General features: G+C 38.6%; 1 protein-coding gene across 1 annotated transcript in view; it reads left to right on the top strand.

The window, feature by feature from the left end:
- LOC137223027 (uncharacterized) overlaps positions 1 to 17,831 on the top strand; it is a 38,185-nt gene extending 20,354 nt beyond the window's left edge. Inside the window, exon 4 of the mRNA XM_067734637.1 lies at positions 17,693 to 17,831. Coding sequence (XP_067590738.1) covers positions 17,693 to 17,824 — 132 coding nt within the window. The 3' untranslated portion in view covers positions 17,825 to 17,831. The remainder of the gene's footprint in view (positions 1 to 17,692) is intronic.
- The last annotated feature ends 48 nt before the right edge of the window (positions 17,832 to 17,879 follow it).

Genomic DNA, 17,879 nt, shown 5'->3' with positions numbered 1-17,879 from the left:
AAGTTATTACAATATTATTGACTATATTCCCTATGCTATGACCTATTTACTTTTTAACTAGAAGTTTGTACCTCTAAATCTCCCTCACCTATTTCACTCATTCCCCCACCCTCTAATATACTTTCTTGAATGTAAATAACAAAGTACAAGCAAAACAAAACTGGATTTCTTTCTTTCTTTCTTTTTTTTTTTTGCGGTACGCGGGCCTCTCACTGCTGTGGCCTCTCCCGTTGCGGAGCACAGGCTCCGGACGCGCAGGCTCAGCGGCCATGGCTCACAGGCTCAGCCGCTCCGCGGCATGTGGGATCTTCCCGGACTGGGGCACGAACCCGTGTCCCCTGCATTGGCAGGCGGACTCTCAACCACTGTGCCACCAGGGAAGCCCTGGACTTATTTCTTAATTCTGACAAAAGTAATCTTCTTATGACTGAAAGGAGAGAAGCAGATCAATTACTTTTCAATATATTAATAGAATTCTATTCACTTGCTAAAGAGTGTATTTTGTAATACAATCTATTCAGTATGTTAGTTTCACTTTTTAAAAATTTGACCAGTGACTGTCAAGCAATAATTAACTGAGTTCTGTCTACTTAGAATTAATACTACTGAAAACTGCTCTCAATTTTACTTTTCTACAATAGCCTTAGTAAGTCAATGAAAAATCAGACCCACAGCTACTGTTAATATGAAATTGTCTTTAAGTTTCTATTTAGCTGCATAAAAGAAACACCACTTTAATTTTTTTAATGAAATGGCTTTGTTATTAGTTAATATCAGGTTACTTCCACAAAATCACATATTGTATTGATGGATTACATCATTACAACTCACACTCTACCTTTTATTCAGGTTTGGGCAAATGAAACCAAATTTCAAATAGGAGATTTCACATTTCTAAAAATATTGACTCATAGTAGTCAGATGACAAAGAAGGATGGGACAAGTCAATAAATACAAATTACTAACATCCACATAGGAACTGCAGATTTTCAAACATTTTTCATAGGTATTACGCTCATAAGAATTGATTGTTTCACAACAATTATTATCATTTTTCTCCTCAAGTACCTTGAAGAACAGAAGATATGGAGGAGGTAAACACAAAAATATTTATGAAATTCAAAATGCGTGTTAAAACAAAATTTAAAAGTGCTTGAAGAAAAAAGTGCTTGAAGACATAGTTTAACTATTGGGCTGGCCAAAAAGTGCATTCTGTTTTTAAGTAAAAATAAAAGACACATTTCTCATTTTCACCAAGAACTTTATTGAACAACATATTCACCCTTTTGTTCCACTACCTTCTGCCATTTTTCAGGCAACTTCATCTTCTAATTTCATCTTCCCAAAATGTTTTATCTTTTTGAGCAAAGAACTATTCCAGGTGCCTTTTACGGTTCCTTTGCTTCCAGGGAATTGACATTTTTTTCCATTAAGAGAATTTTGTAAAGACCTAAATAAATGGAGATCCAAAGGTGCAGTGTCTGGTGAATACGGCAGATGAATCAGAACTTCCTACCCAAGCTGTAACAGTTTTTGCCTGGTCATCAAAGAAACATGCAGTCTTGCATTATCCTGATGGAAGATTATATGTTTTCTGTTGACTAATTCTGGATGCTTTTCGTTGAGTGCTGCTTTCAGTTGGTCTAACTGGTAGCAGTGCTTGTTGGAATTAATCGTTTGGTTTTCCGGGAGGAGCTCATAATACAGGACTCCCTTCCAATCCCACCATATACACAACTTTACCTTCTTTGGATAATGACCAGCCTTTGGTGTGGTTGGTGGCGGTTCATTTCGCTTGCCCCACAATCTCTTCCATTCCACATTATTGTACAGTATCCACTTTTCATCACCTGTCACAATTTGTTTTAAAAACAGAACGTTTTCACTACATTTAAGTAGAGAATTGCATGGGGAAATATGGTCAAGAAGGTTTTTTTTCCCCTGCTTAACTTATGTGGAACCCAAACATCAAAGCGATTAACATAACCAAGCTGGTGCAAATGATTTTCAACGCTTGATTTGAATATTTTGGGTGTGTCGACTCTCTCCCGCGTGGTGTAACATTTATTGTTCTCGATTAATGTCTTGATTTGATCACTATCAACTTCAACTGGTCTACCCGTCCGTGGAGCATCGGCCAGTGAGAAAGCGCAAAACTTCGCAAACCACTTTTGAAACGTTCCATCAGTCACAGCACCTTCTCCATACACTGCACAAATCTTTTTGTGCGTTTCAGTTGCATTTTTACCTTTCTTGAAATAATAAAGCATAATATGCCGAAAATGTTGCTTTTTTCTTCCATCTTCAATATTAAAACGGCTACACAAAAATTCACCAATTTTGATGTCTTTTTTTATTTTTATTTTATTTTATTTTATTTTTTTTGCGGTACGCGGGCCTCTCACTGTTGTGGCCTCTCCCGTTGCGGAGCACAGGCTCCGGACGCGCAGGCTCAGCGGCCATGGCTCACGGGCCCAGCCGCTCCGCGGCCTGTGGGATCTTCCCGGACTGGGGCACGAACCTGTGTCCCCTGCATTGGCAGATGGACTCTCAACCACTGCGCCACCAGGGTAGCCCCCATCCCTTTTAAGAATAAGATTATATCATGCAATACCAGAGCAATTTATATTCTGGGAAAAGAATAAAGAACATAGTCTCATTTGTTAGAATGTAGTATAGTGTAAAGAGAACTAGCTTTGAGGTAAGAAATCTGGCTTAAGGTCTTGCTCTACACTATTAGCTATGGGACTGGGTCGTGTCACTTAATTTCACTCTATTTCAGTTTTCCAGTTTAACAAATGGGGTTAATATTTAGCTTGTAGGTTATTGTGAGGATGAATACACAGTAGTAATGGTAACTGTCATTATAAATATATAGATAGAAGTGCTTGCTTTTTCCTTTATCGCTGAGGTTCCCAATGTAGTTCTTTAAAGAAAAATGTTCTCCATTTTTTTCTATTTTTCCTTCTACTCTTGATTATATTCTGAAAGTGTTCACGTCTAAAAATGTTGCCTTATACCAACATTAAGAAGAAAAAAATCCATCTGTAAAGCATTATCTGTTGGGCAGTAAAGTAAGGGTTAGGGAGAGCATAGAAGAGAGATGAATTTTGGAGCATGACAGTGGATTATTATGAACTTAGATAATTATTCCTACTGTGGCTGCTGTTCAGATGTGATTTTGTTGCTGGAGCAAATAAAAACTGAGCCATTTATACAGAACCATTCCCTGAAGGAGATCTATGGGCTATTTGGGGGCAGGTTTATTTTGTTGGACCACTTCCATCATGGGAGGAGCAGCATTTTGTTCTCAATGGGATAGACACTCTATATATATATTTTCCTTCTCTGCACATAAAGTTTATGCCAAAACCACCATCCATGGACTCATGGAGTGGCTTATCTTCTGTCACGGTATTCCATACACCATCACTTCTGATGAAGGAAGTCTTTGTATAGAAATAAAGAGTGGCAATGGGACTATGCTCATAGAATTCACCAGTCTTACCCTGCCCTCCTCCCTTCCTAAATCCACTGGCTTGACAGAATGGTGGAATGGCTTTTTGAAAAATTATTTATGGTACCAGCTAAGTGGCCTATGGCATAACTTGTGCAGCTGAGGCAATGTCCTCCAGGGTGCAGTATTTGCTCTAAATTAGATAGTAATATAGATGGTGTTCTTTCTCCTATAGCCAGGATTCATAGGTTCTGGGAATTAAGGAGGTGAAAATGGGAGTGGCTTTTTTCATTATTATCTCTAGTGATCCACTAGCAAACTTTTGCTTTCTATCCCTGTGACTTTAGGTTCTGTTAATGTAGAGGTCTTAGTTCCAAAGGGAGGAATGCTTCCACTAGAGGTCACAATAATGGTTCCATTAAACTAGAAATTGAGACTGCCACCTGGCCACTTTGGGCTCCTCATACCAATGAATCAACAGGCAAAACAGGTGATTACTGTACTTACTGTGGTGATTGATCCTAACTACCAAGGGGAAATTGTGTTACTACTGCATAATGGTGATAAGGAAGGATAAGCCTGAATTGTGGGAGATCTCCCAAAGTGCTCTTGTTACTCCCATGTCCTGAGATTTAAGTCAAGGAAAAAACTACAGCAACCCAATGTGGGTGACAGAAATGAAGGTTTGGGTCACCCTACCAGTCAAGGAACCAGGGCAACGGGACTATGGAATTAATAGTAGTTATAAAAGTCAGCTACAACCATGTGAGCAGGAGTAAAAGTGAGGTCTGTAATAGTTATAAGTATTAAACTGAGAAAATTGCTTTAGCCACATCAGTGGTTACAGAAACCTCTGAAAGTTTTTATTTACCTTCTATTTGTGTCTATTCTGGAATTTCCATTTCAGAAGGCAAAGAATTTTTTAAAAGTCTACTTTTCAAAATTAACTTTTAGCACATTACATAATGTCAAATAAGCCAACTAAATGTTTTCCACTAAAGGTTTGATTGAATAGTTTACATATTCAAAATTAGCACATGAAAGCATAGCTGAGGCAGTGACAGCTCCCTATTAGTTGCTAAAGTGCTTTGTGGATATTCCTAAGCAGTATTCATACTTTATATTCTGGTTATTCATTCACTGTTACAGTTTCCAGGCTAACCTACAAACTCTATATAGGCATATTTTTTCTCCTTTTTATATCCAGTACCCAGCTAGTGTCCAGGTCCTAGAAATACTCTGTCTGCGACAAAAATGTTTACAGTATATGTGGGATACAAATGAATGAATTAACACTGCATGTGTATAAATGAGTAGCTCTAAAGTGACTAAAAATTGATGACTGTAAGTAAACATCCTTATAATCATTTAAGAAAGGTGTAATGAAAAGAAGTTCGGAATCAGAAAGATGGGAGTTTGCCAGCTTAGCAGCTTGTTAGCTGTTAAGCATTGGGCACCTCACTTAACCTCTCTGAATCTCAGTTTCCTCTTTTGCAAAATGAGATAACATCTTAACATCTTGCAGCATTGTTATAATTAGATATAATTTACACACCTGACACAGTGCTTAGCTCAGAGTAGGTTCTCAATAAAAGGTAGTTCTATTATTATTTACTGCATATGTCCAGGAGTAATTAAACAAGTCTTTGTATAAATCATTAGAATTTCTGAGTTAACATATTGAGTTTACTAGAATTATTTAGAAAACAGAAAACAATGTATGATATTCTGCCTCATAGCAGGATTAAAAAAAAAAAAACTTAGAATACTCTTCTAAACCTTGAGAAAATCCTTCAAACTTTGAGTCTTTTTAAAAAATTGTATTTATTTTTTAAAATTATTTATTTTTGGCTGCATTGGGTTTTCGTTGCTATGCGTGGGCTTTCTCTAGTTGCAGTGAGCGGGGGCTACTCTTCCTCATGTGCCCCGGCTTCTCATTGCGGTAGATTCATTTGTTGTGGAGCACGGGCTCTAGGTGAGTGGGCTTCAGTACTTGCAGCACGCTGGCTCAGTAGTTGTGGCACGTGGGCCCTAGGGCTCAGGCTCAGTAGTTGTGGCACACGGGCTTTGTTGCTCTGAGGCATGTGGGCTCTTCCCGGACCAGGGCTCGAGCCCGTGTTCCCTGCATTTGCAGGCAGATTCTTAACCACTGCGCCAGCAGGGAAGTCCAAACTTTGAGCCTTGAGAAATGTCACCTATAAAATCTTCATCTGGGCTTCCCTAGAGCCAGTGCTCCACAGTAAGAGAAGCCACCACAATGAGACGCCCCTGCACCACAACAAAGAGTAGCCCCCACTCGCCACAACTAGAGAAAGCCCACGCACAGCAATCAAGACCCAACACAGCCAAAAATAAATAAATAAATTTATTTTAAAAATAAATAAATACATAAATAAAATAAAATCTTCATCTTCCGGCTTCCCTGGTGGCGCAGTGGTTGAGAGTCCGCCTGCCGATGCAGGGGACACGGATTCGTGCCCCGGTCCGGGAAGATCCCACATGCCGCGGAGCGGCTGGGCCCGTGAGCCGTGGCCGCTGAGCCTGCGCGTCCGGAGCCTGTGCTCCGCAACGGGGGAGGCCACAACAGTGAGAGGCCCGCGTACCGCAATCTTCATCTTCAACACCTACCCTACCTATGTTACAGAATTCTTGGAAGAATCAAATCTACAAATGAATTTTGTAAACTATAAATGCTAAACAAATGCTAATTATTGTTTTTATATCTTCCATCTGAGTGCTTCAGCTATCATTGTGACTTTTTTTGTCACTGCACTATTATAACAATGCATTTTTACCTCCTTGTCCATTTTCTTAAGAAAAATCAGAGCTAAGGGCTTCCCTGGTGTCGCAGTGGTTAAGAGTCCGCCTGCCGATGCAGGGGACACGGGTTCGTGCACCGGTCTGGGAAGATCCCACATGCCACGGAGCAGCTGGGCCGGTGAGCGATGGCCGCTGAGCCTGCACGTCCGGAGCCGGTGCTCCACAAACGGGAGAGCAAATGGGAGAGGCCACAACAGTGAGAGGCCCGCGTACAGAAAAAAAAAAAAAAAATCAGAGCTAAAATTTGCCACTTTCTTCAAAAGCTATCATGAGCCCAATGATCTAATGTTTGTTACAAATTCATAAAATTCTCAGCCCAAGAGACATAGATATTGAAATAGCCAAAAGAAAATTTAAAAGCAAAGTGTTATGTATCATTCTGTACTCATCATCATAGTTCTGCTCATTGAAAGCCTACGGTTGTTGAAGTAGACTTAGAAACTTGAAAAGTCAGTGGCACATTTCATCAGGCACCAAATGTGCCATTGACTCTCCTCTTAACCTTTACTTTAGAAACTTTAGGACAAGAGCTTTGTATGAACAAACCAAGATGGCCCTCAGCATTATAGGAACATTGACTTTGTGTGTTTTTGAGGTGAGGGTCATGTCGTTTGGGTTTTTTTTTATGTGGCTTCACAGCTAATAGTTCCTAAATTTAGCTGCATATCAGAATCGCCCAGAAATTTGCCCCAGATCTATTGTGACAAAATAATAAGAGGAGTCCTAGAAAGAGTATTTTGAACAAATTTCATGTCTTTCTTATTGGGAACCTCTGGCTCATCTTGTGGTACTGTTTTTCTTTTCTCCATTTTTAGTGCTCTTTCCCTTGCTAGTGGCTCTGTACTTCTCAGGATTCCCAATGTCAGAATGAAATCTATCTGATATGTCATTAACATCCTAGTGTGACTTAATTTAATGTGCCATTTCTTCAGAAATGCTAATGGTGGAATTTGGGACTCTGATAGCATGGAGTGGGGGTGGATGAGGGAGGAGAAGCTTTGCTTCCTGGCCCCCAAAATGGCATTACTTAGGGAAAGCTCCCTTTTATTACCTTCCCATAAAGTCAGCCCTACATATAAATTACGCACCACTAAAAAGAGATGAATTTCAGGAAGAGAAAGTGCAAGCAAAGTCAATGGAAAATCTGGATAGCACCTGGAATCTTGACTAGCAAGTCCCTACAAAGCTCCCTGCTTTTTCTTTTTTCTTTTAAAAATGAGAGCAAATGCATGCAACCTTTCTTATGGAATAGTGGATTGTTCTCACCGGAGTTACTTAACATGGGCTGGGTCCCCACTTAGTAGGGATGTTGTAAGGGGATTCAAACATTGGGTTAGAATCTCTCAATAATTTTAACGTTTTTTTTTTCTTTTCATCCCAAAGACGTTACAATCCTTTGACATAGTAAAAATTACTTTTGGTTTAATATTTCCCCAGTTTGTGACAAGTAGGATTAAAGCCTTTACTTTTTTTTTTTACATCTTTATTTGAGTATAATTGCTTTACAATGTTGTGTTAGCTTCTGCTGTACAACAGAGTGAATCAGCTATATGTATACATATATCCCCATATCCCCTCCCTCCTACCCTCCCTATCCCACTCCTCTAGGTCATCACAAAGCATCAGGCCGATCTCCCTGTGCTATGTGGCTGCTTCCCATTAGCCATCTATTTTACATTTGGTAGTGTATGTATGTCAGTGCCACTCTCTCACTTCGTCCCAGCTTACCCTTCCCCCTCTGTGTCCTCAAGTCCGTTCTCTACATCTGCATCTTATTCATGCCCTGCCACTAAGTTCATCAGTAACGTTTCTTTGATTCCATATATATGTGTTAGCGTACGGTATTTGTTTTTCTGTTTCTGGCTTACTTCACTCTGTGTGAGAGAATCTAGGTGCATCCACCTCACTACAAATAACTCAATTTCATTCCTTTTTATGGCTGAGTAACATTCCATTGTATACATGTGCCACATCTTCTTTATCCATTCATCTGTCGATGGACATTTAGATTGCTTCCATGTCCTGAAAGCCTTTACTTTTGATATATGTCTGTTAGCTCCTTCAGTTTGACCTTTCCCTGGAAGCCTCTGCCCAGGGCTGCCATAAGGCTTATAGAGGACAATTTCAGGACAGAAAGACAGTCCAAAGAGCTCTTGAAGTTGCTCTCGTGGTCTAGGCACTCCTTATTTCTCCTGTGAATTATTGCATTAGCCCCCTAATTACTTCTGGTCTCTTGTCCTCATATTCATCTTCCGAATTCATCTTCTGAACTATTGCCAGAGCCCAATTTCTAAATTTAAGTGTGCTTATATCAATTTCAATGGGCACCCCATTACCTTCCAGATAAAGTTCACATTCCTTACGATGTATGTATAAGGCTTTTTAATGATCTGCCTTTTCGTCATTCCCACTATGTTAGTATTCTTGCCACAAACCATTTGCAATTCCTTAAATTCTCTAGATCTTCTTATGTTTCTGAGATTGTGTAAAAACTGCTCCTTCTGCCTAGAACAGCATTCCCTTTATTTTGTTAATCTTTATCGGTTCCCTCAATATCCAACTTTGTTATCAATTCTGTTGACATGGTCTTTGACCCATAAAAGTGTGAAAGTGTCCCTCTGTTGAAGTCCAATGGTATCCTGATATATCTCATTATCACAGTAAATACAGTGTGTTGGAATTGATTTTCTTATCCATCTTCCTTATTAGACTGTGACAGCCTTGAAAGTAGGGACTAGTTTCATTATATATTTCTCAGTGTCTAGTACAAAAAATGCAATAATAAATATTTCTGAAATTAATGAGTCTCAGAATAGATCACTCCTAAGTCCATGATCTATGAGGTCAGATTCATGGTTAGCCCTCAAGATAACTGTCACCTATAGAAATTGTAATGAGTGGAAAAAACTGTGGGGTTGGCTATTGAAATACAGTCCAGCATACAAATTCTGAATGGAGAGTAGACCTAGAAGCTCAAAAATATGTCCACGAAGTTGTAAGAATGGAATAGGAATAGAATTGGTAGAAGTGCAATTACTTTCTTGAGTTATTCCAGGGATAGCCCTTGTGATAGCTTAGATTTCAACTATCCTGTGTTTTTATTTGAAGAAAAATGCCTAGAAAGCAGGCCCTACGCATTAGTTAACTCTTTTTTCTCCTTGAAATCTTGAGGATTAATTTGTGATTATAATAGTAGATGGAATAAGTAATTTTGTGTAAATGAAGTATAACAAGTGATCATAGTAAAATTATATATTAGGTGAATCACTTCACATGCAACCCTACAAATGATAACAGTATTTGCTCAAGTGACTTCAATATAAATTAGGTACTATATGTGTACTTATAGCAGCCTCTAGTAAGTGTTTGTTATAAATGGAGCCTACAAATAGTCAAATTAAAAATACATATTAAGATTATTTTAAAATACAGGTTTATATTTTTACTAGAAAAATGTCCTCTCCAATGTCCAATTTACCATTAGCTTTTTCATTTTTGTTACCTCTTGATCAAATAGAAATGTTACCTATAAAACCAGCATTATATCCCTTAAGCCAGTGGTCCCCAACCTTTCTGGAACTAGGGACTGGTTTTGCGGAAGACAATTTTTCCACAGACTTGGGGCGGGGGGGCAGCAGGTAGGGTTCAGGCGGTAATGAGAGCAATGGGGAGCGGCAGACGAAGTTTAGTTTGCTCACCCACTGTTCACCTCCTGCTGTGCAGCCCAGTTCCTAGCAGGCCACAGACCGGTACTGGTCCTCAGCCCAGGGGCTGGGGACCCCTGCCTTAACCCCCACACATATACATACACTCATATATATGTATGGTACAGATAGGTAGAGAGGTAGATATAAGGATTTTATGATACAGACCCTTGTTTCATAAATAAATGTAGTTGGGAAAACAGACTAAATATAATATATAAGAAATAGGTACTTCCGGGAGTGGGATGAACTGGGAGATTGGGATTGACATATATACACTACTATGTTTAAAATAGATAACTTATGAGAACCTACTGTTTAGCACAGGGAACTCTACTCAGTGCTTTGTGGTGACCTAAATGGGAAGGAAATCCAAAAAAGAGTGGATAAATGTATACATATGGCTGATTCACTTTGCTGTACAGCAGAAACTGACCCAGCAGTGTAAAGCAACTATACTCCAATTGAAAAAAAAAAAAAAAAAAAAAAAAGGAAGAAAAAGAAATAGGTACTTCCAAGATCTTTTTACAGTGATGAGTCTCAATCCTCTGATGTCCTTCAGACCATTAGACCATTAGGGTATATATATCTGCCCTAGACCCTAGGACATGCTTAAACAGGTCTCTTCAGAGTTTAGCATTAAACTTGGTGTTTTCTCATTCAATAGAATTTATTTCGAAGAAAATTTTATTTTCCTAGGGAGGAAGCTGTCTTAAATCCTTGGATACATTGTTAACAAATAAATATTGAGGTGGCTATATGCCAACTACATTTCAATTAAAAAAATAAATAAATACTGAGATGGGATCAGAGGGAAGAAACAGAATTAAAATACAACAATAACAATTTCCTTTAAACAATGCCTAAGAAAATAATAATAGTCACCACTTATTAATTTTTTCCTATGTGCCAGGTAACTCACAACTTTATGTGGTAGTTAATATTATCTCTATTTTTTAATTTAGGAAAACAAAGCTCAGAGAGATTAAGTAATGACCAAAGTCATGTAGCTCGACAGTGACATAGCCAGGATTTTATCAGACACTGATTCTAAAGTCTTGTTTTCCCTAATTAAGCTATTTTTAAATAGGGAAAAAATTATTCTTCCAAATATCACCTTTCTTTCATGCCTCTTTTCTCCAGTGTCCTTTGTTCCTTGTGACACAGAAGCCAATTTGTCTATTGTGTTTCCTTTTCCTTTTGCTCTCAATTTAGAAACAAACTGTCTTCAGAACATCCTTTCACAGCAGGTGGAAAACTTGTCAAAATCCCAAGTACAGCAGAATTACCAAATTTAAAAGTGATGAAACACTGCACAGACCATCATGGGAAGGGTACACAAAAAACTGGTAACATATTTGAGAACTGGATGACTGGAGGCCAGTGGTTAGAGGCAAACCTTACTCTGTGTGTGTGTGGGCGGGTGGTGTATGCACATGTTTGTACACGTGTGTATATATAATCTTGCATGGCTTGACTTTTTTTTAAACAGTAAGTTTCTGCATTACCTATTTTAAAGAGGTGATTATTCAGAATGAGTCCTATTAACAAAGGCTTCTCGGTTATTTTGTGTCTCGTGTGAGAAGGTTGATGCACAGAGCCTTGGCTCCTGTTGCACCCTAGCTTTTGCCCTCCTAGGAAAAGCTAGTCAGCTCAGTTGCTGACTAGTCAAAAGCACTACCACCTGATCTCTGTAAATATGGCCAGAGGATGCCATAGCCCATCATCCACTTTCCGTACATCCACAATGTGAGCTTTACACAGTAGTACTGACTCAGCATCCATAGAGGATTCAGTTTTGTGACCGCCTCATATACCTTGGAGTAAATCAGTTCCTTGTGATAATCGTGTTGACATTGTATTCTGAGAATTCCCTCAGGAATCCAGTTCAGGTTTCCAGTCTTGTTCATTTAAAAATTGCCATGGGAAAAAATGGACTACTAATATAAGATAATCCTTTTATTTTTTTAATTACTGTTTCTTGATGGTATTTTTCATTTAAACAATGAATCAGCTACTCTCTTTCCCAGACACCTACTTTAATTTTAACAAGCTCATTTTATTTATTTATTTTTCTTCTGTATCTTATTTTATTTTGTTTTACTGTTTTTTTTAAAGTTTCCTCTTTTTTCACAACTCACACACACACACTGTATTTTATTTTTACAAGAGATAAATAAACTGACACCAAGCATTGTAAATGCATGACCACAACAAAAGCAACAATGATTGCAATTACCAAACATGAAACACACTCATACTATGTCATAATATTGACATTCAGTCCAGGAATCCTCCACTGTAACAGCTCCTTTACTTTGCAGTGAAAATTGATTTGTATATTGTATTTTATTTTTTAAATTATTTTTTATTGGAGTATAGTTGCTTTACAATGTTGTGTTAGGTTCTCGCTATACAGCAAAAGGAATCAGTCATATGTATACATATATCCACTCTTTTTTGGATTTCCTTCCCATTTAGGTCACCACAGAGCACTGAGTAGAGTTCCCTGTGCTATACAGTAGGTTCTCATGAGTTATCTATTTTACACATAGTAGTGTATATATGTCAGTCCCAATCTCCCAATTCATCCCACCCACCGCCTCCCCCCTTGGTGTCCATATATTTGTTCTGTACGTCTGTGTCTCTATTTCTGCCTTGCAAACAGGTTCATCTGTACCATTTTTCTAGATTCCACATATATGCGTTAATATACGATATTTGTTTTTCTCTTTCTGACTTACTTCACCCTGTATGACAGTCTCTGTGTCCGTCCACATCTCTACAAATCACCCAATTTCGTTTCTTTTTATGGCTGAGTAATATTCCATTGTATGTATGTACCACATCTTCTTTATCCATTCCTCTGTCAATGGACATTTATGTTGCTTCCATGTCCTGGCTATTGTAAATAGTGCTGCAATGAACATTGGGGTGCATGCATCCTTTCGAATTATGGTTTTCTCCAGATATATGCCCAGGAGTGGGATTGCTGGGTCATATGGTAGCTCTATTTTTAGTTTTTTAAGGAACCTCCATACTGTTCTCCATAGTGGCTGTACCAATTTACATTCCCACCAACAGCGCAGGAGGGTTCCCTTTTCTCCACACCCTCGCCAGCATTTATTTTTCGTAGATTTTTTTGATGATAGCCATTCTGACCTGTGTGAAGTGATACCTCAGTATAGTTTTGATTTGCATTTCTCTAATAATTAGCGATGTTGAGCATCTTTTCATGTGTTTGTTGGCCATCTGTATGTCTTCTTTGAAGAAATGTCTATTTAGGTTTTCCACCCATTTTTTGATTGGGTTGTTTTTTTGATATTGAGCTGCATGAGCTGTTTGTATATTCTGAAGATTAATCCCTTGTCAGTTGCTTTGTTTGCAAATATTTTCTCCCATTCTGAGGGTTGTTTTTTTGTTTTGTTTATGGTTTCCTTTGTTGTGCAAAAGCTTTTAATTAACAAGTTAATAATAAGTGAAGAAGCTGCGGTATTTAGAGGTTTATTGGTCTGTTATGTGTCAATCATAAATATTATGATTATTATTTTTATTCCATCACAGAAGGGTTATCCAAATGCAATCTATGGGAGAGATAAAAATTGGTTAGCATGGGACTTGTTAATAGTGAATATAGACCAAATGACAAAGTTAACCTAAGAAACACATCACTGCAGCAGAAACAAATCTTTGAGCTTGTGGATCCAGTGGATCAATTTTTCTTGTCAGATAAAAGAATAAAGCAGTGATAGTGGTGATAAAATGCACCTCTTTGTCTTTCCTTGGAAGTAACTGGTAGCTTCAGTTCCTGAAGTTCTCTGTATCTACTCAACGTAATAAACTTCTTCCTTTAATCTTGGATGATGAATAGCACCTTAATCACAGGTTACACAAATGGGCACCATTTCTTTATGGTACTTGACTTCAGTTCCTTTTCCTTTTGCCACCCTAGGCTTATTGACATCCATGGTTCATGATTTTTTGTTTCTTTCAAATGCAAAGGTAGCTGTGGGGTGGGATCCTTTGAGATTAACTCATTGCATATCAGAAGAAAAAGTGTGTTCACCTTTAAGGATTGAGGGGCATGGAAAATAAAATGAGTTCCTTCACTTATTTATTAGTAATTAGAACAGTTGTCCCCTTCCAGCTCCTTTCCCAGCTCCTAATAATGTGCTCTTTAGAGCCAAGAGGGCTTCTTTAGAACATTCTTTCCTAGTGATGGAAGGCAGTCGTTCTTCTCCTTCCTTCTCCTTACGCTCCCCCAAATCCAGTGTTTCTTTACACCAATTTAGACTAAGTAGTTCTACCTCAGGAATTCTCCTCAGAGAAGCAGGCTGACACCCTCTCAGTGCTACTCTGTATTTAGTACTGTAATAAGTGCTAAATGACCACACTAGAAGAACAATGTGCTTTATGATTAACTTATCATAGAAACGGTGGAGGAGCTTTCTCCTATTTAAAGCTAATCTCTGCCTCTGAGCTTTGATGCCTCTCCTCTTTCACCTTTCTAGGAACCCACACACCAATTATGCCTATTTTCTTCTGGTTACTCAAATTTTTATCATCTGAATCCTTTCCCGCCAGCATTTCAGCATGCTTTACTCTCATTCAGTTTAATCCAAACAAAGCAAAACAAAAGCCACTTTTGACCTATACTTCCTTTACTGCCTTATTGTTTTTTCACTTACAAAATAACTTATTTTGCACTTCTATCTCCATTTCTTCACCTGTGCTTTTTTCTGGCCTCTGCTCTCACTCCCCCAAACAATTGTGGATAAGGTTATTGAAACCTTCCCATATCACTAAATCCAAGACTTTTTCTTGTTCTCACCTCACTTGATGAGTACATCCTGATCTTAATAAGGACTTGACACTGTTGAATACTATCTATTTCCTTCCAGAAATACTCTGTTGGCTTTCCTTAATTCACTCTTAACTCTCTTGCTGCTCCTTTCTCCCCTTTTGTTAGTTTATTTTCCTGTACGGGGCATTCAGTGTTGTAGTACCTCAAGCCTTGTTTCTAGGCCTTCTTCTCTTCTCACTCTAAACTTAGTCCTAGCAATCTCATTCAACCAGCAGCTTCATTTATACCGACAGCTACTGAATAAATATTTCTAGGACAGACTTCTCTGGCTTAACCCAAAATGGGGTTGATTTGCTTCCAATATATCTATATTGAATTCTAAACTTTCCCAGGTATGGTCATCGCCATCCATCCCTCCGAGTTCTAAATAATAACAAAATAACAGAAAACACTATTCCCCCTTTCTAATCTAGCCTCAAATTCTGTTGATTCTACCTCCTAAAAAAATCTCTCAAATCTTCCTTCTTCTCTTCATCTCCATTGTCATAACCCTACTCAAGAAGTCTCTCAATGTAGTTTTTTTTTTTGCTCAAGAGTCTTTTTATTTCCATAATAAAATTAGCACTGAAGAGGACTAGTTATAGTTATTTGGGTTTAAAATAATATTTATTAACACAACTTTTAAAATCTGGTGTTCCATAAGACATTAGTTTCAATTTTCAAAATTTGCTATTCTCTCTTTATATAATCCAAACATATGTAAGTCTAAACATCATTTTGATATTTAGTCTGTAAACTTATTATTGTATCCCTGAATGCACAGAGCATAGCACAGTGCCTGGAACACAAAAAGCACTTAATAAGTGTTTGTTAGATGAATGACTAAGTGTTCAAAGTTAGTTTCTTTTCTCTTTTATTTTCTCCCAACTTCCTCTAAATAAAAACTAAAGCTTTCCATTTTGGTAGTTAGGTGTTACTCCTGATTATAATCTGTAAGATTTCACTCTATGTATTTAGGTTTCTAATCCACTCAGAATTACACAATATGGATGATGGTTTTGGCTATTAAGAAGATGAAGGCAAGATTCTGTAAATATGGACAGAATCCCTAACATGTCCCCAAATTGTGATTTGTAGTAGTGATAATCTGTTATGAAGAGCTAACCCATTTTCCTTCTTGAATGGGAAATCTAAGGAAAAAACAAACTCTAGGATTCCTAAATCTTGCAGAAGTTCCCTTCTCTTTGATATTCCAGGTCCATAGAGCCAAGCCAATCAGATTTTTTCCTGTTCTTCACTTTTTTTGGTGAGGAAAGGGTTTTCTAGGAAATACTGAACTTTCCTTTCCCTAAAAGTAGGCCAGAGTAAACAATCAAACTTTAAATGCAATAATCTTTCATACTTTAAACCAGCTGTTAAAAACAAAACAGGTCCAAAATGGAGTCACTTATGCTAAGCCCCACATCACCAAACCTAATTACACTTTCGGGCTTTTGCAGAAATGGAATCTTAAACTAGTCAATCAGGAATTACCTGATCAGCACTAGTGAGGTAGTCTTCTCGATTGACCCCAACTACTCCCTAAAGGAAAGCAAGCTTCACACAACCAATTCACTTTTTTTTTTTTTTTTTTTTTTTTGCGGTACGCGGGCCTCTCACTGTTGTGGCCTCTCCCGTTGCAGAGCACAGGCTCCGGACGCACAGGATCAGCGGCCACGGCTCACGGGCCCAGCCGCTCCGCGGCATGCGGGATCCTCCCAGATCAGGGCATGAACCCGTGTCCCCTGCACCAGCAGGCGGACTCTCAACCACTGCGCCACCAGGGAAGCCCCCCAATTCACTTTTTGCTAGTGTGATTTCCTTGTCCCGCCCTCTTCTGCCTATAAAAGTCTTTCATTTTATACAGCTCCTTTTTACCTACTAGATGAGATGCTGCCCAATTCCTGAATTGTTGGATAAAGCCAATATCTTTAAATTTTACTCAGTTGAATTTTTTTAACACAACTAATCTGAATGTCATTTTTCCCCTTTAAGTCATTATCAGTTTAAGATGAATGCTGAAAGGATGATTGACATGATCTTTGGGGTTTGCTTTAAAATAGTCCAGATATTTTAAACAAGAGAGAGATGAAACAAGAATGAAAAATGTTGATATAATTTCTGAAATTCTAGAAGTTTATTATACTTTTCTTTGAGATTTTCCACAATAAAAAGTTTTAAAATTTTAGCTTTTTCTATTTTTCACTCTCTGAACTTCCTTGAGAGGGGTCCTGGCCACAGGAGGAGGAAAACTGCACAACCATTCCTTCGCAAACCTCTGCCTGTCTATTCCTGAAACCTCAGGAGGGGCTTTAATCTTTGTTATACAGGTTTCACCTGCTGTCCGAAAGCAGAGCGTTCCTATGAAACCTTTTGGAAGCCAAAATGGCATAAAGTGAGGAAGCAATTACCCTAGAAGACATCTTGCTAAGGAAATAAAGCACAGATGTTCAAATACACAGTTCAAAGCTATAGCAGCGAGATGCTGAGTACAGTTTCCCAAGACAGAGCTTGGCGATGCCACTGCAGCCTCTACCACGGCTGCTGTAAAACAAACGCCGACTACTATTTTAAATTTTCGCCTTTTCCCATAAAAGTGAAAATCACATTTCTTTCCACTAGCAAAAATAGGTACTAATATGGGTCTTCGGTAAAAGCGAAGCGGCCTGTTGTGAACTTTCTACCAGCGGAGGAATACCTGTATTCGTTATTAACATATAACAAGTATCTATAGATTTCATTTTAAAACAAAGAAAGCTGGTTTTCCGCACAAAACCCAAGCTGGGGGGCGTGGAGGGGGCGTTATTAAATCTCCGCCAGTATTATCCCAACCTCTTTTTATAACCAGAGTATCACAATTCCTTCCAGGAACGGCCCTTTTGCCCCTCACGTCACAAGACTGTGGAGAAAGTGCAGAGCGTCGGTAGATATCCGTTCCAGGGCTCAGCCCTCCAGAGAAGGAAGCCTCGTCCTCTTCAGGCCTCAGTTTCCACCAAGTGAAAGAATAACCGGGCGATCATACCGGCCCCCGGCCCCTCCCGGCCCGCGGGCAGCC

This window comes from Pseudorca crassidens, chromosome 4, assembly GCF_039906515.1.
Source record: "Pseudorca crassidens isolate mPseCra1 chromosome 4, mPseCra1.hap1, whole genome shotgun sequence".
NCBI lineage: Eukaryota > Metazoa > Chordata > Mammalia > Artiodactyla > Delphinidae > Pseudorca > Pseudorca crassidens.
Note: the sequence above shows the minus strand (reverse complement) of the source record. Positions and strands in the feature narration are given on the sequence as shown.